The sequence below is a fragment of the Camelus bactrianus genome, chromosome 7 (assembly GCF_048773025.1).
Source record: "Camelus bactrianus isolate YW-2024 breed Bactrian camel chromosome 7, ASM4877302v1, whole genome shotgun sequence".
NCBI lineage: Eukaryota > Metazoa > Chordata > Mammalia > Artiodactyla > Camelidae > Camelus > Camelus bactrianus.
In genome coordinates, this window is record NC_133545.1 from 74753945 (window position 1) to 74771580 (window position 17636).

Below are 17636 nucleotides of genomic sequence, written 5' to 3' on the forward strand. Positions count from 1 at the left end.
CGACCCCGGAAGCACATCCTTCAAACCTGCCGGAGAGGAGATGGCGGCGGCGGCGGCCGCGGTTGCGGCCGCTCGATCGCTGCTGTTGCCCGCGGCGCGGCGGCGGCTTTGGGGTTTCACCGAGAGGCTTCTGGTCGGAGGCAGTGCTGGGCGCGTGAGTTTCCCCCTACTTGTCTGGGTTGCCGCGCGGGACCAGGCCAGGCTAGGCCTTTTCTGTCTGACTCCGCGCGGCGACCCTGAGTCAACGGCGCCCGGCCCGGCCACGGACGTCGGCGCCTTACACCCCGAGCGGCGGGTCTGGGCTTCTCATCCGCGAGCCGCGGGGTATCCGGCGGTCGGGGACACTTATCTCTCGCCGGGGCTGGGCTGGCTTTGGTCACCCGCAGCGCGTGATCTGCCAGTGACGTGGTGGAATGACCCTGGTTAGCGGCCCCCTTGCCCAGTTACTCAGGACTCATTATAAAGAGTGCGTGTTGATTACTAAAATCTCAGTGGTGGCAAATTGGGGGAAATTAAGAAATGAGACGGTTACTGCCCATCCAGCCCGAGTTTTGTTTTTGCCTAAAACTGAGCGTCATGAATTCATCCTCAGCTCTACTTCCTGCGAACCCCGAGGTAGCTAAAGGAAAAGGTTGTCTTATGTGGTTTTACCCTGAGGACTCTAGCTTTCTCGAGTTTGTGGGACTTTTAACATACGTATAAAGAAGAAGAAAAACTACGGATGGGCGAATAGTCCAGAGTCAACAAATCAGTCAGCCAGAGTATATCTTGAGTATCTGTCCTTCTTCCTGCCTTTTTCTGCCTTTTTCAAAACTTTTTGCTTTTCTTGAATACTGGAAACCTTAATCATTTCTACGTTATGTATAGGTATTTTTATATTTTCCTTTCGCTTGGCTTTCCCCAACTCTGCTTGTTCCCTTTGTAGTGAATATTAAACATTTCTAGGAGAAGTATTGAAAGCAGCTTCTCCCTGGATAATAATAACTGTTCATTTTCCTTAAGGAAATGGCATGTTTTTAGGCATGTTGTCGGCTTTAGTAGAGTGGTTGGGGAATGTTCCTAACCAGGCAAAGGGGTGGATCCAGTGGAATAATGAAAGTTAAGGAGGAAAGGTACTTTATAGAAAGAATCTCGATAGATTTGGTTTTCTAATCAACATTTCATGTCAGGGTAGTGATGTGTTCTGCTTCTTCCCTTCACCTCCAATCAGTCATTATATCTTGGAGGGAACAGATTGAGAAGTACACAGGCTGCTACACAAGTTGTTCTGAATGTTCCTGAAACACGAGTAACCCGTTTGGAGAACGGACTCAGAGTGGCCTCTGAAGACTCTGGGCTCTCAACGTGCACAGTAAGTAACTTAGGCAACCAGTTTGACCCCTCATTAGGAGACAGCAAATTGTCGGTTTTCATTTAAGCTTTTCAGTTAGTTGGCAGGTGACTGAAAATAGTGGCAGTTATTTTGCCTTGACGGGCGACTCTCACTTGTGAATCTCTTCCTTGATATTTCCATACCTGGTGCATGTGTGCCTTAAGCGTCTACATCCAGTTCTTGTAGCCTCCTGTATAGTGTATTGTTATTAGTGTTGCTAGTAATGAGAGAGGTATCTTGGCTGGACTGTTCTGTGCCAGGTATTTTTTTTTTAACATATATTGTCTTATTTGATGTTTAAAATAGTTCTTTTTAGCAGGGATCACACCCATTTTACAACTGAAAAACAAATTCAGAGATGTTAAATGGTTTTGCCCAAGGTGGCACAGCTAATGCGTGACACAGCCAGTATTTGAACCTAGATTTTCTGACAGTCTCTGATGTTCTTTACTTTCCTTGCTAATTGACTGTAGTAACATGTTGGACTAGGAATCTGGGTCCTCAGTGAAGCTGGCAAGTAGGTGTCTGTAACACTCAGCAGTAGCCTGGGTGAACTAATTTCTAAATTAGTTCATAGGAAGATGCTGTCAATTTACTCAAGTCAAGAATACTTGAATGTTAAGACTGGAAAGCATTTGTCAGAAAAGGGAAGGAGAGTGACCCCTACCTCTACCCGATTCCCCCAAAAAGAAATAAAATGGTGTTTTACTTGATTGTTCATTGATGCATTCAGGTTGGGCTCTGGATTGATGCTGGAAGTCGATATGAAAATGAGAAGAATAATGGAACAGCTCACTTTCTGGAGCATATGGCTTTCAAGGCAAGTTACAAGACTTACTACTACTTAAAGAAAATGCATTTTAAAAAGTAAGTACCAAATCTCGTTCTAAAGCAAGGAGAACTACTTCAATAGTATGGCATTTTTAAATTATTATTATTTTTTAATCTTTTTTTTCAGGATAATTATCTGAAATAATTACTAATAATTGCTCTGTAGAGTTGAAACAAGGATTTTCTTTTGGGATGTGAGGGTCATCTGAAAGTATACCACTGTTTCTGAAGCCTGATATACTTTAGAAATCAGATTTGGTCCTTTATGAACATAAGCTTATGTCCTCATATTCATTGTCTGAGGTGTTTAGAATAGATGAGGATTAAAGGAAGATATAATTTTTGTTCCTCCTTTATTGCAGGGCACCAAAAAGAGATCCCAATTAGATCTGGAACTTGAGATTGAAAACATGGGTGCTCATCTCAATGCCTATACCTCCAGAGAGCAGACTGTATATTATGCCAAAGCATTCTCTAAAGATTTGCCAAGAGGTATTGTTATTATATATACGGCAGATTTGTAATTTTCACAGGAGTTCAGAAATAATTTAGTACTGTTTCCATTATGTCTGTTGAGAAAGAGTAACCCCCAGAAATGTGAAAAAATGAACTAAACTCTGGGTGAGGGGGCACCTATTTTTATTATTTTTCTCCATATTTGACAAATGATACCAAATACTTACAGGCTGAAAGACTTGTGCAAACCAGGCCCTGACACTTGATTCAGATATTACTTCCTCCAGCGTCATACCTGTGTAGTGAATCATTTTTAACTTTTTATTATTTTAATTTTACTGCCTACTGTGTTCTGGTTTGGTTTTTTCTCTATCCTGTTATCTGGATTTTTTTTTTCTTTTTCTACAAGCCAGAACAGATTTTATATCTACTAACTGCTGGGTTTTTTGTTTTGTTTTTTAAACAGAACTTACTTGCTTCTTTATAGCACTTGCACATTCTGGTTCCTCATCCTGGAGTGCACTTCTTTCTTACCTTCTTTCCTATCAATTTTATTTTTTCAAAATTTAATTTATTTAAGCTAAAAAAAAAACAAAACCCATTTTCCCAAGGGTCACTTTTAATCCTTTGATAATCACAGGTACCTTGTTTTGGGGTACCTGTCTTTTTCTTCACATGTCAACTGCTCCAGCGCTACTGGACCATCATTTATCAGTGACTTTGCTAATGGTAAGAATCTAGCTAACACTGATCAGATGGATGGGAATAGACACTGGGATTAAGTTAAGTGGGGAAAGATATTTGAGAGGACACTAATCCTCTAAGTGGTTCATTAGGGGCGTATTTTAGATTAGGATTCTTGGCTACTTTATGTAGTAACCTTATTGCTGTGTGTAGTAAATACTTGGGTGATGTGGACTCACTGTACATACCTAGATTTTTTTTTTTTATATATAGTTGATTTACAATGTTGTGTTAGTCTCTGTACAGTATAGTGATTCAGTTATACACACACACACACGTGTGTGTGTGTGTGTGTATTTTTTCATTATGGGTTACTACAAGATACTGAATATAGTTCCCTGTGCTATATAGTAGGAACTTATCTATTTTAAATATAGTAGTTAGTATCTTCAAATCCCAAACTCCCAATTTATCCCTTCTCCCTTTCCCGCTGTTAACCAGAAGTTTATTTTCTATGTGAGTCTGTTTCTGTTTTGTAAATAAGTTCATTTGTGACTTTTTTTTTTCAGATTCCACGTGTGATGTATGGCATTTGTCTTTCTCTTGGCTCACTTCACTTAGTTTGATAATCTCTAGATCCATTCATGTTGCTGCAAATACATACCTATGTGTTCTGACTAGATAACTTTCTATTTTGTAATTTTCATAGATAACAATATAGTCGTGCGTATGTAGATTTCCATGGCATTTTGGAAGTGGTTGTAGGCAGAGTAATTACAGGTGTTGTGGGGACTTCTGGCAAATTTAGGAATTTTCCCCAAGCTGTTTTATACCACAGGAGTTTATATTTTTATTTTAATTTTGTCCTTTTATGTATATCAAATATTTCTTCCCAGTTTAATCATTCAGTCAGTATTGAGTGATGGTCACTATCATGGTTTCTGATGCTAGTTTAATAAATGTTAATAGCAAAAATTAAGATTCTTAGTGTTTCTTCTTATGTTTTATTTTCAATTAGCTGTAGAAATTCTTGCTGATATAATACAGAACAGCACATTGGGAGAAGCAGAGATTGAACGTGAACGTGGAGTGATCCTTAGAGAGATGCAGGAAGTTGAAACCAATTTACAAGAAGTTGTTTTTGATTATCTTCATGCCACAGCTTATCAAAATACTGCACTGGGACGGACAATTTTGGGACCAACTGAAAATATCAAGTAGGTATAATTCTCAGATTTCTTTATGAGAAAAATTTTGAACTGTGAAAATTTCACATTCAAAAAATGTTTCAAAAATAATTTTTTACCCTTGGTAATCTGAATGAAATTGTACTTAACTACGTTTTAGCCCCACCTGACTTGCAGGTGTTTGGCTCAGCTATTTCTGCAATAAACAAGTGGTGGTATTAAATCTTTTTCTTCATATAAAAATGTTGAAATTCTTTGATACTTTTAACATATATCCTATTTCTGACAGCATTTAACTTAGGATATCTTTAAGGTCTAATTTAATATCAGGTATATTATGTGAAGATCTGTGCTTTTAAATTTCCTTTTAATATTGCTCTTCTTACTCTCACTTACAGATCTATAAATCGCAAGGACTTAGTGGATTATATAACCACACATTATAAGGGGCCAAGAATAGTACTTGCTGCTGCAGGAGGTTAGTCGATTTAAATTTCCATGACTCTTTTAAAGACAGAGTGATGTGCTTATCAGTTTGATCCTGTTGGGAGATGTCTTAAGAATTTTTATTTACAGAGCAAATTGTTTAATGTGCTGTAGAAGGGGAATGCAGAGCACTGGAACCAGACTTTTCCTCTGTGTAAAAAGTTTTAATAGGAAAACTTATGGATCCAGTACGTAAGTGTACATACGTAATGGAGTTTACTTGCAAGAAAAGGGCAAATGAGTGAAGTGGGAGATAATGACATTTGGAAGATAGTGTTCTACAGTTTGGGAATCTCTTGAGATTTTAACCTATTTCTTGAGAACCAGCTTCATCCTTGGTCAGGCATGGAATGGGCAGGTTGTTCATTCATTCCTTGATTTGTCCATTCATTTAGCAGATTCACTAATTACTGGGAAGGGGAAGTATGTAGGAGGTCATGAGAATGTTTAATGGGAATTTGAGCTTGAAAGTAGCATCAGGACAAGGCTTCTCTGGGGACATGTTTGAAGCCAGTGAATGAAAGAAAATTCATGTTAGATTCTGCTAGATTTCCTGACAGTCTGAATTTAGGCAAACAGTACATTTTATTGGTTTCTAGTTTTGTTTTTTCCTCTTTTTTTAGGGTATAAAGGGAAGATACATGGAATGTTCTTTTGTGTAAATTTAATTCTTTTCTCTTTAGAAATGACAATAAATTGAAATTCTAGTTGCCCTGGGTAGACTTTGAGCTCATTACTTGAGAATAATGGAGAAGGTGAAAATGAGGGTTAAGCATGTCAAACATGTTATTGTGGCTCTCAGCTCAGTCATGTTACCTTTGTATGGCAGACAGCGTGCTCTGAAATTCTCTTGACTTAGTAACATTATTTCTAAAATGGCTGGTCCTGACTGGGCTTCAACATTTGAAACTGCCTTGGAAATAGGAAGACTGTTAGATGATGCCTCAACTACGAAGCTGTCTGGGATGTCTCTGCCGTTGTTGGTGGCATATGGACACAGCGAGTTTTATCATAGCTCATGGGTTCATCTGGACATCACCAGAGTTGGGACATCTTACAATTAATTGATAGCCTTAGATTAATTAGTATTTTGTCTTATTGGTACATAAGTGATGATGTGTCTTATAAACTGTGGCATCTTAAATCAGTAAAATAGGCCAGATCTAGCTTCATTTAAAAAAAAATTGGGGCTCCACTGCCTTTTGGGCAGAAGTAGAGGTCATGTTGGAGCAAGGGCTGAGTATCTGGAACATCTAAGCAGGAGGGCGATTGGTGAAGGTAGCAAGACAGTGGAAGTGGTTTTCAGGTGCTGAGAACTGTGTGTTTGTTCATAGTTTTTCACTCTGCTTGTCCTCTTGTACCACCAGGGTCTTCCTATTGTTTTTGTCACCCTCTGGATTGATATCCAAGGTGGCTCCCTTACATAGTGATTATGGAAACAACATACAATCATTTACTGTCTTATTTTAGTCCACAGATTCGTTTGGAAAATATGGGTGTAAGTTGTGCTTTTATATTCCAATGGAACATCTCATTCAAAAAAAAATCTTGTGGTGATATTTAAGGCACTTGTACATGCCAAAATTCATCTTTTAAGTTGTGTAAGAATCTTTCACTGACTGAATCTGTTTGGGTCCCTCTTTGGATAGTAAGGGATATAGAATCTAATTCTTAAGTTTTGGGTGGCAAATAGTGTTTGGGTAGCTATAGATTTATTCAGAAATTTATATGAAGTTATTTTGTTCTGAATTCTGATACAAGATACGCTTCATTCTCTTTGCTGTATAGAGCCCATATTCTTTTCTACTTTAAAAGAAATTAATTGAAAAGTGACTTTTTGCCAGTTTGCATTCTAGGACTTTTACTATAATGATTTTGTATGAAAAAATGGTATTTTCAAGCTATCTTATTCTTCTCTGTGAATCCATCGGTGTGCTGACACAAACTGATATAATGAGAAAGCTGTGCAACCCTCATCCTTGAAACACCAGGGAAAAAGTATGCTGTGTGAGCTTCCTCTTCAGTGGCTCTGAGGGCAGGCAGGCCGTGTGTAACTGGTATCGCATTATACCAGCTGAGCTCGTAAACCAAAGTACTTGCAGTTTGCTGTGTGCTCTACATTGTGCTTCTACGAGATATATGAAGTATTTTCCTTCAATTTAGGAGTTTCCCATGATGAACTGCTTGAGTTAGCAAAGTTTCATTTTGGTGACTCTTTGTCCACACACCAAGGAGAAATACCAGCTCTGCCTCCCTGCAAGTTCACAGGAAGTGAGGTAGGACAAACCTCCTTAGCTAGTATTTAACCCTTTGGGTTTCTCGTGTTTTATGTATGAATGAGTGTACAAAATGTGCACGTCTAACAGAAGCAAAATATTAGAAACCAAAGGCTTAAACTGAGGACAGACTCAACTGCTTTGTACTCCTTCCTGTTCCATATATTTAACCACCTGTTTTTCTTTTCTAAGTAAGGCTTTTAAGGCCAGTATTACAATTTGGTCTTTTTGTGCTTTTTTCATTGACACTATGCCCAGCTTTCTGTTGTAAGGTATAAAAGTAATCTTTTAAAAACACCCCAGCTAAGTTCAGTAGGGGGTAGTGATTAAAGCCAGAACTTGTAGAAAATCTGCTACTTGTCAGCTGTATCTTTAAGCCTCATTAGGGATGGTGCTTATAGAGTAGTATGTGGAAGGAAGTTTGATGCTGGCAGTTGCATAGGACTGTAGCACTGGCAGTTCAGAAATAAACCTGTTATGTCAAGACTAGCTTAAGTTTAAGTAGAAAAATTCAGACTGACAAAAGAGTATTTCTGCCAGTGAAATAATGCAGTCCTTTTTGACCAGGTAATTATCTGATTGCTGTGTCTGTACTACTTCAATTGGAGATTTTTTTGGTGAAATTCTTCTACATTAGACAATACAATGTAATGAGGCATCATGTTTAAAAAACAAAAAGAGAATCATAGTGAGCATTTTAACTTTGCAATTAATGGGACTGGTGAATTTGTTTCTTGTTAAGTATGTCATACAGTGGTGATCTTACCTAGAGCTCTGTATTCTTTATCTTACCTAGATTCGAGTGAGAGATGACAAGATGCCTTTGGCACACCTTGCAATAGCTGTTGAAGCTGTTGGTTGGGCCCATCCAGATACAATCTGTCTCATGGTTGCAAACACACTGATTGGCAACTGGGATCGCTCTTTTGGAGGAGGAATGGTAAGTGATTTTAAAAGTAATTGTCCATAACAAATGAGAAGATAGGACTCTACTATGAATTTTGATTTAAAATATAAACTGATCCTGGATTGCATCTTGGGCAAGGAAAAAAATTTTTTTGATCATATTGGCAAAATTTGAGTAAGAGTAGATAAATTCATTAATAGTACTATATCAAAGTTAATATCCTAATTGTACTGAGATTAATTTCCTTGTTTTTTTCAGAAGTGCATGCTAAAAATAGGGATAAAAAGCATATCCACATCATACTGTCAAACAGTTGAAAAATATGTGAAATGATAAAGCAAAAAAAGTGGTAAAATAACAGTCGTTAAGGAATTTGAAAAAAGGGACTTTTGTACTAATTTTGTTAGCTATCCTGTACATCTGAAATTACTTTAGAATATGTATATATATACTTGTACTCAAAGATTTTGAAAAAATACATTTCTTATAAGTATCTTAGGCTTCACATGCATTATAATTTCAAGTCTTTAAGCAAACAGCCAAAAGCCCTACAAATTAGGTTGATAATACTAATGTATTATTTTAGAAGTGGGTACAGCTACTATATTAATTCAAGGATTCACTATTTTAACATTATGAATTTCTCTGGAAATGATGCATTGGGCTGCTGAAATAACTATAATTCTTGGTTTCACTGAATTTTAGCTTTATTATTGAGATATTGCTGGATAAAACTGAGATACTCAGCTTAGAGCAGTCACTATTTTCACATATTTTTTTTCTTTCTGGTAACGTGGACCTGTATGTCTACAGTTCTCTTGGACAATTTTCTTTCCCTACAGAATTTATCCAGCAAGCTGGCCCAGCTCACCTGTCATGGCAACCTCTGCCATAGCTTCCAGTCTTTCAACACTTCCTACACAGATACAGGATTATGGGGAATCTATATGGTTTGTGAACCAGCCACTGTAGCAGACATGCTGTTTGTTGTTCAGAAAGAATGGTAAGAAAATAGCTTAAATCTTGCTTAGAATTCACCTTTTAGACTAGTTCTCTTTACACTGTTGATGGTGGTTATTTTTTATGGTGGTGTTAGTTAGCATTTTATCAAAAGACTAAACCAGTAGCAGTTGTTGCCATGTTTTTAAAGATCACAGATGTTTAAACACCAACTTGAATTTTAGAAAATAACTTTAAAAGTTACCTGGCTTGGAAAGGCCATGTTACGAAAATGAATCTGAAGTTGCCATTGCTAAAAGAAAAAAATGTGGTGTTTTAGTCAAAACTAGTAAGGTACAGAGGCAGAAAAGCCCATGGCTTCTTGGAAAGCTTTTATTTAGCTCTGATCCCTTTCCTACACCATTCTTAAATGGCTTACATCTCCCTAAATCTACTCAGGGTGTTATTATCCATTTAATTATTAGGTTTAAGTTAGACTCAACTGGATTCTTTTCAGAAACCAGTGACCGACCCACTGAACTATATCCTAGCAAGTCAGATCCTAACAGATGGGGTTTGTGAATTCTCAAAATACAGCATTTCTCAAAGTATCTTTATATTCTGTCTCTGCTAACCATTTGTTTTCAAGAAATTAGCAATCCCAAGGAAATAATCAGTAATATTTTAGCTTTTGCTTAACTGTTGAGATCATTAGTAATTTCAACTTTTTACTAAATTAAAATCATAATCACTTGTACATTGTGGTATAGTACGTAGAATACAGCATCCTTTTTTTCTTTAGGCCATTAGCTCCTAAAACACATAACATTTTCAAACTACTTGACATTTGATTTTTCCAAATGATTTTTAGGATGCGACTGTGTACCAGTGTCACTGAAAGTGAAGTTGCACGAGCCAAAAATCTTCTGAAAACAAACATGTTGCTGCAGCTTGATGGTAAAAGGATAAGGACGTAAGTCCTATTTTCATTTGGTTACTCTATGTTCCAGTACTTAGTTTTCCCTTCATTTTAAAACAGGTTCCACCCCCATCTGCGAAGATATTGGTAGGCAGATGTTATGCTATAATAGAAGAATTCCCATCCCTGAGCTTGAAGCAAGAATTGATGTAAGTAGTCCTTAGACACTACTGGGTCTTGAGTGAAATGATCCATGTTACAAAAGCTGAAAATATGTATCTTGCTTTATAGCACTAAAACATTTCAGGTATAGATTATCTGTACTACCACAAAAAGCTCTGAATGCTTCTGTCTTCTCTCTCTCAGGCTATAAATGCTGAGACAATTCGAGAAGTGTGTACCAAATATATTTATGATAAGAGTCCAGCTGTTGCTGCTGTTGGTAAGCCTGGCTCCATTTCCCCTGTGCAGAAAGTTAGCTAAGTACTTTTCTTCTCTTCAGTTTTAACTGTCTTTTCTTTTAATCCTTAGGTCCCATTGAGCAGCTACCAGATTTTAACCAGATTCGCAGTAACATGTGCTGGCTTCGTGATTAAAATGCTTCTAATAAAAATATTTTGAACATATATACTTATAAGACTTACCAGAGACCTGCGAGTCCTACAAAAAAAAAAAAATGAACATATATACTAGTAAATATGAAATACTGTGTCAAACTTTGAAAGGATAAGACCACCATGTTGAATGGTAGATCTTTGTGCTCTAAAAAATTATATTGGAACAACACACTTATTCAAATTATCACTATAATTTTAAGAATGAACATTTGTACAGTATTTTCAGTTTTATTATAAAAATGCACACACAACAAAGACTGTCGTGAGTCATTTCTTGGCTCTACCTGCATTCAGCACTTGCTCTTGAGCAGCTTTCTTGGCTTTTACCATCTCCACAAGCTCCTATGAAGGGAGAAAGATGCTATTTAAACTAAGAAGTTGTCAGAATTTGTAGACATTTCTAATGTTTGGTAGAAATATACAAAACATTCAAATTGGATACATCTGTACTGAAAAGCATGATTTTTACTAACTGCTCAAGCTAGAAAATTTCTAAGGTTGGTCATTTCTTTCTAATACTGGTCCACGACTACTGTGGTATTGAGATAAGCACAAAAACGTAACTTAAAGATAATGGAATGTATGAACTAAACTATCACCTTATATCGTTTCATGCAGTCCTTCTTTGTCCTGCCAGGCACTGCTTCTGCTATTTTTTCCCATCTTTCAGGTGTATTTACTGGGTATGTTTTCAAAGCTTGTTCCAAAAGCTTCTGTTCTTCTGTTGTCCAAGGGGTGAAATCTGTGCATGGACCTGTTTAAGAAAAAATTTTACTTGAAAAATTTTATCATAGTTGATAGAAAACTGTCTTGGAACACCTTCCCAGATGAGTCTTTTGGTGCACAGGTATCTTGGTAAGTGCCCATTTGAATCTGTGATACGTAATTTTGAACAGACTTTGAGATTAGACAAACATACATACCTCTAAGTATTAATGAGGGAAAAAACTTTAGATAGCTCACATCCCAGAAAAATATCTCAGACTTTTAAGCACAAAAGGAAATACATGCCTTATATTACTGGTCTCTCACAACCTAAGGTTATACTCACCAGATTTTAAAAAATCAGTTTTAAATTATACAGTTGGACTGTTGGATTCAAAAACACAATCACGAGTCATTTAAAATTTCTGATAAATCTAGTTCCATATAGGATAGGGAAAAGAGCTACTTCCCAGTTACAAAACTTTTAGCTGGATGAGACCCTGCAAAGCATTCTTGTTTTACACTGGAAGAAATAAGTCTAACAAAAAAGCCAAGTGTCTAAGGTTTTAAAATACTCTATAGGGAAGATGAGATCAGATTCCATGTTCCAATGTGGCATTGTCATCACATCCAGTAAAACCTTGCAGAACCTAAGCTATGCACCTCTACTAAACCAAACCTTTTATGTTTGACAGAACACCATATACACATATCAGAAACAAACATTATCAGAAACACATATTCCTTCCTAAGGATGTAAGTAGTACACGTTAAAAGAAATTAAAAAGCTGATTTGGTTACTCTCAGTGAGTGGACTACTGACAGCTTAGTTAAATATTTCAGACCACGCAGTAACGGCTCAGTGGCACCTTTCCTGCCAGTAGTCAGACCACCACCTGAAGTTGTATCCTGTGAGAGGGCAGAGTGAAGCCTGGAAATCTAAGTTACTTCCCAATTAAAAACACACTAACACATACAGTAAACAAGTTAAAAAATAACACACCTCAAAACAAGGCAGAGAACTTGTATTTGAAGACAGATTAGAAGCTTTTTCTGAAGTCAGCTTTTAAATTCCAGGAAGCCCTTAGTGCAATTTCCTTTTATTGGTCTGAAGCCCCATTTAACACCATACAATTCATTCATTTTCTCTCTCTTGGAAAAAAGATGGAACTGACATGTAATTATATCTGTTCTCCAATTATTTCACAATATCAAAAGGAATGAAACGTGAAGTAAGTTTCTATGAGAAATTGCTATTCCAAAAAATGGTGCCAGCTTGCTGTTTCCTGGTACAATTGAAGGGAGAAGGGCCTGTTCATTAAATTCATGAAAGGTAAAGGTGTCAGGCCTGGCACCATACCACTGCCAATCATTCCTGCCCCAACAGGGTCACCGTCTCCCAGAGAGACAGCTGGCTGCGGCACAGCCGTCGGTGCCTGCCTCCAGTGTGGAAACAAGTCCCACAAGAAAGGGCTGAGGGTACATACTGCAGTAATACCTGAACGTGGCTGAGTCTTGTGGAGAGCATAAGGGAGCAGGAGAACTACCCTTGAGAAGTGCTCTCCAGGTGTTCTGAAACTCTACTTTGTTACTTTTCTTTCTTAAAAGAGCCAAAAATAATGCCCAGCCTAGACAAAAGTCACCCATCCCTGATTTTGCAATCTGCAAATGCAGAATAACTTTTTTCTCTTTATAGAGCATTCTAAGTCTCTTCTAATATTTTCAAATTGGAAATTTGGGATAATACACCAGACTAAGAATACAGGAAAAGTGGGACTTAAGAAGACAGGAACAGGTTATCATGAAGAGTCAAGACCAGTAGTTAATCCCAAACATACATTTGGCCCTGTCATCTGGAAAGCACATCCAAGACTAGCTGAGTTTAAGGGAGAAAGAATTGGAGGTTCACAAACGCATAAAGTGAAAGAGAACTTTTTGAAACTTTTGTCAGCAACTCAAGGAAAAAAAAGGTCACATCCCAAACACATATATATATATATATATATATATATATATGAACAAAAATTCCACACATATCCATAATGCTCACTGATATTTTAATTTTTGAAATAATTTCAAAAGAATATAAAGAATCTGTATATTCTACCCAGATTCCCCAAATGTGAACATTTTCTCATACTTGCTTATTCTTCTCTATGTATATATACAGACACAATTTGTTCTAAACCATGTAAACATGATGCTCCTTTGCTTTTAAATCAGTATGTTTTTCCTTAAAAACAAGGGCATATTCTTATATACAGTGTATTTTTCAAAGTCAGGAAATTAACTTTGGTTAAAAAAAACCTATTATCTAGTTTATAGGCTTTATTCAAATTTCAACTGTCCCAATATCCTTTAATACTGATTAGGAAAATCTGGTGACCAAAACAAATAGTCCCCGCCCCCGTCTTATGAAATCTGAAACAGAAGAACTGCAATTCTCAGTGGAGGTGAAGTAAATCTGACTGTCCTGAAGATGCCTGCTTTACACTTACAGTCTCCTAAACACTATTTCCCAATCGTTCTGAATGTAGACCCTAGATCTTATATATCCTCACATAGTATAGATACATGGCCAGCATTTTCTAGTCATAGAAAAACAAACTTTCATTACCTTCAAATCGTTCTGAAGGTGTTGCATTGTCTGCTTGAGACACCACTCCATGTTCTTTTTTAAATTTATCAAAAGCCTTTTTGTTTATGTCATCTTTTTGATGAGGGTCTGAGAAATCAAAACATTTTAATATAATACAGATCATCTCATTTAGTCTCATTAAACTGCAAAGATTATTTTTAAAATACATATTCAAGGTAGCTAAGAAACTGACTTGACAAAACTAACTTACCAAGTTTTTGAAGACTCTTTGCTTTGCCAATAACATCTTTGGCGGTTCTCTTAACTCCAGAAGAAGAATGTATGTTCATGTAATTAGCAATAACTTCCCATCTAGAGCAAATGACACAATAATGGGGGGTGGGGTGGAATAAACCAACAGAAAGGTTAGCTATAACATCTATAAAATTAGTTCTAAGTTGGTGGTCTAATTACTACTACTGCCTGGACTATGGTTTTTGTTTTTCATATGTTTAAATCAACTGTTTATAACCTTATTTTTAAGTCTGTACAAAACCTTACATATTTCTGTGTAAAAATCAACAAATAAAATCACACATTTGTGTATACTGCTATTTGGACACAAACTTAAGGAGGTAAGTCATTCTGAAAACAGAGCCTTAGTTTCCTCATCTGTACAATGAGGAAAACTGGATCTCTAAGGCTTCTGAGTTCTCAGACTGTGCAGTAAGCTCCAGTTTGAGGTAGAAAACAATGAAGGAGGACTAAGACTGAAAGAGAAACTACAGAACACAAAATCTAGTCCCTAGTATAAACCATGAGGGAATAAGCCAGCATGACAGTCAAGGTTTAGATCTCATGGTCCTTAATTTCCGAGACACTGATGACATCCTGCTGTGTGCATGGGTACACAACGTATGTTGGTGTACGCTGATAAGACTAGCAGTGCAAAATGCACTCCATTTTTCACACTTTCCAACGTGGCACAGAATTTAGAGTCAGACCTATCTCTGCAAGTTTCTGCTGTAACCAGTGCTACCTGGATGCTTGTCTGCGTTATCCCGAGGCTCCAGTATGTGTTGAAGAAATGTTTCACTAAAACCAGTACCTTGAATTTGTTCCAGCAGGGAAGAGGTTCACAGCTTTAATGAGTAATTGCAGATCATCTTCTGACCAATGTTTACTGCCATTTCCACCTCCACCAGTTGATTTCTCTGCATTCTTAGATGCTTGTCGCATACGAGCCTCAGCTTCCTCTTTCTCTTTTCTAATTTGCTCATTTATTTCTTCTATCTACACAAATACCACAGGTAAGTCAAGGACGTAAAGCATTTTGCTACCCTACACTCCCTTTATGGATAGGGCTCTGGTTCTCCACCATCTACCTCATCTGGACAAGGACCTACACTCCTCCCAGGCCAACCCCAAAACCAGAAATCAGCTTTTTCACTTGGGCTTTTCCTTACTCTTCTGCTTGAGGAACCAAGAACCATCCTTGGCCTGACCTACCCTGTGTTCCTATCATGTGATTTGTATCTGCCTTGGACACTACTTGTCAAGTCTATAGTCAGTGGGTTATTCACCCACAAAAGGCCGTTTAAAAGCTCATACCTACTCTTTCGCAGTTTAGGTGACTTATTCTCTACAAAAAGGTTAAAAGCACAGCAAAGTGGCCTGTTTTATCTTTAAGTTCTATCCTTTACAGTCACTTTCAGTGGGGGAAAAAAACCTTTACTTGACGCTGTTGCTTCGGTCAGATGCTATCCTGGAGTCACCTGACTCATTTCCCCACTTCAATCCCTAAGAACCAGTCACCAAGTCCCAAAGATTTCAATGATTCCCATCATCACTCATGGTCCAAGTCTTTCCAGTGAGATTCTTATACTAGTCATTTTTACCTATCCAATGCACCCTGCCTGCAAATTCCAGATAACAGTACAATGTTAACCCTGTGCTACTCAAAGGTCTGCCATAATGGAAACTAGTCATCATGGTATTAAAAACCTGCTAATTGGGCTCTACTCTTCCTAACCAACTTCATCTCCCGCTTCTCCCCGTAACTTTCTACTCCTACCTGTATTTTATGGTTCATGCTGTTTCTGATCTTCATTTTAACACTGTCCTTCCTTCAAAACTGGCTCAAACCCTTCACTGAGCCTTCCCCTGCCGCTCCCACCTGGTGTTGGCACTTCCTGTCTAACCTATAGCATTGACTGGGGGCCCTCCATCTTTGGTCCTTAGGCACTTTCTCTTTAGATAACTATTCCTGAACTCTTCTGTGGCAGCAATAGCATTAGGTATTTCTCCAGATCACCTGGGCACAGTGATTTATATAGTAGGTACTAACACTTGTTGCACTGAATTGAATTTCTGGGCCTGTTTCCTCATCTGTTAAATAAAAGGTGTAGACTAGACAGAATAAAAATCTCTTCTGGTTCTAAATGTTATCTTACAAAAATTGCTCAAGGAAAAGCCAACAGTTATTTTTTTCCAACGATCACTTTGAAAAAACTATGATTAAGGTGCTAGACACCACAAATCAAACTATGTATGGTAACAACAATATACAAATAAATCCAATTTAAATGAACACAAGTAGAAATGAGACGTTCTTTGCCCTTGGAGTGCCTTGCTTGTTAGACGGGGAAGTACTGAGGAGAAAGCCTAGCTCCCGCAGCTGGAAGTGCTAAGTGCTAAATGCCGTCAGAAGTGACGTGTTCTTCAATTACCTGTTTTTCCAGAGCAGCCTTTCCTACTTCTTTTGTAGATGATGTGAGTGTTTCATTCAAGCACTGCAAGCTTAAAGGAAGAAAAAGGAATGAGACTTTATCCTAAGCCCAAGAGGAGACTTCATCAGCAGCTATATAGTCATACCTTGCTAGTTCAAGCCGATCACAAAGTTTTTCCACTTCTTCCATCATTTTAACACGTTCTGCCTCATTATCAGAAAAGTGATTCCAGGTCTAGAAGTATAAACACAAACACTTTCATCTTGTATCTGCTGGCACTCAAGAATACACCCATAAACACAATTATAAATTGAGGTGAATGTACTGGTCTTCTGACCACCACCAACCATATTCCCAGGGCACCGCCCAGGGCTCTCCCTGGCCAGCCAGCAGTAACAAGACATTACCAAATGGGTGGAAGAGCGAAACAGAAACAAGGTGATGGTGCAGAAGACCTTTGGATTTTATAAAAGGATGACTCCTTATAGAACCCTACAGAATCAAGAAATTCTGTATAAAGACAAGTTAAAATCCCTTTGTTAGGCTGCCTGTTCTATCTAGTATGTGTCAAACTATAAAATTTACTGGAGATTTTAAATGTGAAATTAAAGAAAAAGATAGTGTGCTAAGGAATAGGAAGTATTAGTTAAAAACTGTCAACTAAAGATTAGGCTTAGAATGGAACATCGTGATGTACCTGGATGGACAAGAACTGGAAAGTATTTCTCATGCTTTCTTAAGCTGCTGCTGACACTTAGATCTCCCAGTCTTCACTTTTCTTTGTTTCCATAATCCATGCAATCTGGCGCTAAGGTTCCAATGCTTCTTTCACTGTTGACACTTTCCCAGGCTTCCAAAAGCATTACTGATTTTCTTCCTACCTGTCCAGGTCACTCCCATCAGTACCTTAAGTACTGGTGTGGCGAGGGTCCCATCTCCATCCTCCTTAC

General features: G+C 37.8%; 2 protein-coding genes across 5 annotated transcripts in view; one reads left to right on the forward strand and one right to left on the reverse strand.

Annotated features, from left to right (window-relative positions):
• Positions 1-10683, forward strand: PMPCB (peptidase, mitochondrial processing subunit beta). The gene is made up of 13 exons (XM_074367607.1): positions 1-154; positions 1211-1351; positions 2106-2192; positions 2566-2695; positions 4362-4560; positions 4929-5008; positions 7180-7292; positions 8089-8232; positions 9042-9202; positions 10010-10095; positions 10178-10266; positions 10424-10499; positions 10589-10683. Exons 1-13 carry the CDS (start codon positions 41-43, stop codon positions 10651-10653), a joined length of 1485 nt encoding a protein of 494 aa, XP_074223708.1. The 5' UTR covers positions 1-40; the 3' UTR covers positions 10654-10683.
• Positions 9194-17636, reverse strand: part of DNAJC2 (DnaJ heat shock protein family (Hsp40) member C2) — a 27563-nt gene continuing 19120 nt past the window's right edge. For 3 of the 4 annotated variants that reach the window (XM_045510488.2, XM_010946666.3, XM_010946667.3), the window contains exons 11-18: positions 16832-16920; positions 16687-16756; positions 15066-15250; positions 14229-14329; positions 13997-14104; positions 11274-11428; positions 10959-11016; positions 9194-9451 (exon numbers count right to left, since the gene is read on the reverse strand). In XM_045510488.2, coding sequence (XP_045366444.1) covers positions 9423-9451; positions 10959-11016; positions 11274-11428; positions 13997-14104; positions 14229-14329; positions 15066-15250; positions 16687-16756; positions 16832-16920 — 795 coding nt within the window. In that variant the 3' untranslated portion in view covers positions 9194-9422. Of the gene's footprint in view, positions 9452-10846; positions 11017-11273; positions 11429-13996; positions 14105-14228; positions 14330-15065; positions 15251-16686; positions 16757-16831; positions 16921-17636 lie in introns of those variants that run through there. The other variant, XM_010946665.3, reaches the window with a different exon arrangement.